General features: G+C 39.8%; 1 protein-coding gene across 1 annotated transcript; it reads right to left on the reverse strand.

Moving 5' to 3' along the window:
- Nucleotides 1-2520: 2520 nt before the first annotated feature.
- LOC132781536 (SERPINE1 mRNA-binding protein 1-like) lies at nucleotides 2521-3532 on the reverse strand. Its single transcript, XM_060785794.2, has one exon. The coding sequence runs from the start codon at nucleotides 3530-3532 to the stop codon at nucleotides 2591-2593; it is 942 nt and encodes a 313-aa protein (XP_060641777.2). The 3' UTR covers nucleotides 2521-2590.
- Nucleotides 3533-4206: the final 674 nt, after the last annotated feature.

Consider the following 4206-nt stretch of genomic DNA (forward strand, 5'->3'; position numbering starts at 1 on the left):
GTCGACCACTATTCTCATATTATCCTTTATGTTTCTTTTAGGTAAGAAGCCAACCTGCTCTTCCCCTATCCAGTTGCTCAAAAAAAATTTTAGTCTTTGGGCCAGAATATTTCTAAAGATTTTGTAATCCACATTTAAAAGCGAAATTGGCCTATAATTCTGTACATCTAATTGGTCAGACTGTTCTTTATGGATTACTATTATTTCCGCTAAGTTCCAGGTTTCTGGAATTCCCAGATTCGGAAATACTCCATTCATTACTCTTTTTAACATTGGCATAAGCTCTTTCTTAAATGTTTTGTAATACCCAGCAGTAAAGCCATCTGGGCCTGGCGCTTTATTCGCATCCATTTTTCTTATTGCGGCCTCAGTCTCCTCCTCTGTAATTTCTTTATTCAGATCTTCTCTTTGGGCATCCGTAATTTTGGGGATATTAAATTTGCTTAAATATTCAACTATGTCCTGCATTGGAATACCATCATTCGCATAAAGATTCCCATAATATTCTTTAAATTCTTCCAGTATCCCTTTGTCTGTTGTAACCTCCTCGTTTCCTTTCTTAATTTTTACTATTCGTTGTGCTTGCCTCTTTTTTCGAACTAATTTGGCTAACCATTTACCGGATTTATTTGCGTTTTCAAAATGGTATCGATTTAAAAATTTTAGCTGTTTGGCTTGGTCCTCTGTTTCTATGTTAAATTTTTTCTGATGTAGCAGTTCAATTTCTTTGAGTATGTCTTTATTTCCTGGCTTACTCTTCAATTCATTTTCTTTTATATTTATTTTACTTACAATATCTTTTAAATCCTTTTGTCTATGTCTATTATTTCTGGCGTTGTGTTGGATAAGATGACCTCTTAGGACCGCCTTAGAGGCATCCCATATCACATTTTGATGCATTCCTGGGGTGTTATTTGTCTCTACATATTTATCAATCAGATCTCTGTATCTGATTATGTCCTCTTCCCTTTTTATTAAATTCTCATTTAGTCTCCATCTTCCTTTTGGTCTTATTTGATTAAGAATGATTTCTATGGGGGCATGATCCAAGAGATCTCTTGTCAAAATATTTATGTCCCAGATTTTTGTAATAATGTTATTAGTTGCCCAACACATATCTATTCTCGACCACGTATGGTGTCTGTGAGAGTAAAATGTATAATCTTTTTTTGTAGGATTTTTGTATCTCCATACATCTTTTAAATCCTGTTCCTCCTTAAGATCTAAAAAGATTTTGGGTAGGGTAGTCATTGTCCTCCTTGAGCCTTTTTTCCAAGTTTTTGATTTGTCCAATTGACTATCCAATACCCCGTTGAAGTCTCCCAAGATTATTAAATCATCAAATTCTGTTTCATCCAAATTCTCTTTTAGATTTTCAACAAATTTAGTTTTTGGACCATTTGGGGTATATATATTACAAATTAGTATTTTTTGGTTTCCTGAAGTGATTTTGACAGCTACAAATCTTCCCTCCTGATCTTTAAAGGCTAATTCCGATTGCAAATCTTCTTTAATATATAATGCTACTCCTCTTTTCTTTTTTTCGAAAGAGGAGTAGTACAATTTGCCCAGTTTCTTATTTGTTAAATGTGCAACATGTTTATGCATAGTGTGGGTTTCCTGTAGCGCCATTATGTCATACTTCCCTCTTTAATTTATTAAACAGAATTTTTCTTTTATTTGGAGAATTAAGACCATTGACATTTTTTAAAAATAACTTGACAGATGTTCCTCTTGGGCATTTTTTTCCAACTGTGACTGAAAGAAAACCGTGCCACCATCTCCCAGTAGACAAACTCTTTCAGGTTCTTAATAACCTGTCTCTCAGCTTGGAACCACTCTGCCAATACTTTATTTTGTTGGATCTGTCCATAGACCTCTATTAGGAAATCAGACCCAGTGTGCTTCATGGCGGTCGTCAACCGAAAGGGCACCGGCTCCTCCCTCTACCATTTCTGAGCCCAGTTCTCTTTGACCCAGTTCTTTGTGAAAAGAGAAAGCCACCCCTCCATGCCATCCTGTTGGTTTACCCCCTGGCCATATTTTCCAAAATTCTGGCTGATAAAAACAGCCAAAAACTTCAGTCATAAAGCTGGTAAATCAAGGCCTCCTTGAGTCATCTTCCTATAAGCCACTGCCTATAGGGTGCCTATAGGGTGCTCCTAGGATGCCCCTTTTTCTCATCTCCCAGCAAACCTTTCAGGTTGCTTTCCTCAGTGTGAAAAGACAACTTGCTGTTGGCATAAACTCCCTTGACTGGCCACACTGACACAAAGAGTTCAACTCCTCTGACATTATTCCTCCTAAGTCATAAAAATTGGAAGCCAGACTATTTTGGAAACATTCAAACCCCATCTCACTTTCCGAGAAAAGTATTGTAATAACCCTCAAAGCATTGCACTCATCTTCTGTGTTCAAGAAAGGCATTTATGAGATATGGAGAGAGAGATGCGACATTTTCAAAGAGGGTTCAGGAAAGGAGAATGCTCTAGGGATTGTATTGCAAATATACTTTTTTAAGGATCCTTAAGCATGCAAGCCTTGAAAAGAAGGGCCCAACAAGGGGCAGGGTTGACTTAGAGCATCCAGTTTAGGACAGAGCTGGGAAAGCTTCTGGATCATCAAAGTCAGGAGCAGAAGCACTGGACTGGCTAGGTGTGTGGATGACATCAAACTCCTTAACCAACTTATCAGTTCTGCTTCCACGGTTAGCCCTTCCCCCACGCCCACGGCCTCCTCTTCCACCTCGACCCCCATGCCCAGGACGGCCAAGATCCCCAAAATTGATCTCCAGCTGGGATGTGATGTCATTTGCCGGCTTACGGAAATGATGATCCATTACAGAATCTTCAGCATGAGTCTCATTGGATTCCATCTGACTCCCTTGCATCTCTGTCATCCCCTTTGTCTCCTCACTCTTTGACTTATGGAGAACAAAACCTTTTTTCCATTGTCCATCAGCACCTTCATTTGGTTTGTGGATGTTGAATTCAACTTTTGAGCAATCCTTGTTTTGAATAGCTTTCCATTCATCCAGAGTCATTTCTTTTGGCCCTACCTCCTTCACTTCTTCTACTTCGTTCTCTTTATTCTCAGAGTCAGCAGGTGGATGTTCCTCTCCCTCTGGGGTTTCCTCTGTTGCGTTAGATTGATCCAAGTCAGTTAGCTCATCTTTGACCTTTCCCCAGTTATGTGATCCACTTCCACCGCGCTTATCCTCATGCTTCAGACCAGATCTGTCACTTCCACTATGTCTATCAAATTCACGTTTGCCTCGGGAGTCAAAGCCATCTCCTCTAACCATTCCACGCCCTCGGCCACCGCGGCCGCCCCTTCCACCTGGGCCACCATGGCCACGCATAGGACGATCAATAATTGGCTTATCAACAGAAAATTCTCCTCCTTCACCCTTTTCTTCAGCAGGTTTGTCAAATCGTCGCTCACGAGGAGGCTGCCTCTCCTGCCTGCAAACATACGTTGGATTATGGAATAGTAAAGGTAAAGGTTTCCCCTCAACATTAAGTCTAGTCATGTCCAACTCTGGGGGTGAGGCTCATCTCCATTTCTAAGCCAGAGAACTGGCATTGTCTGTAGACACTTCCTAGGTCAAGCACCCAGCATGACTGCATGAAGCGCTGTTACCCTACCGTCAAAACGGTACCTATTTATTTATTTTTTTGGAATAAGATTCAGTTTATGGTATTGGGTTACACATATTAAAGTGTCTCAGACAAAACATTTTAAAAGTCAAACCTCTCTTAAAAGTCAAGCCAAAGATTTTCTGGACCAAGTGGTACCTATTGATCTACTCACATTTGCATGTTTTCGAACTGCTAGGTTGGCAGAAGCTGGGGCTCACAGCAGGAGCTCACCTCGTCCTGCAGATTCAAACCGCCGACCTTTTGGTCAGCAAATTCTGCAGCTTAGCTGTTTAACCCACTGTGCCACTGCAACATCGAAAAATTTCAGAAGGAAAATAGCATGTACTTTTTAGACTACAAATGTGTAAATAGTACAAAATTATACCACAACATCCGATGGTCATGATGCATCATTTATACTCCAGATAAGTATAAAACATAGAAACACAATGGGTTCTTGTCTATAAGGAAGGAGGAGACACAACTGTATGTTTTCACATTCTTTACTATATATGTGTCATATAATATAAATCAAAGAGGAGAGACAAAGTCAATAGGCAAAGAA

Source organism: Anolis sagrei, chromosome X, assembly GCF_037176765.1.
Source record: "Anolis sagrei isolate rAnoSag1 chromosome X, rAnoSag1.mat, whole genome shotgun sequence".
Taxonomy (NCBI): domain Eukaryota; kingdom Metazoa; phylum Chordata; class Lepidosauria; order Squamata; family Dactyloidae; genus Anolis; species Anolis sagrei.

What these genes read in the sequence shown, in the direction of transcription:
- LOC132781536 (XM_060785794.2), bottom strand. Translation starts at nt 3,532, where the DNA reads ATGACTAGACTTAATGTTGAGGGGAAACCTTTACCTTTACTATTCCAT.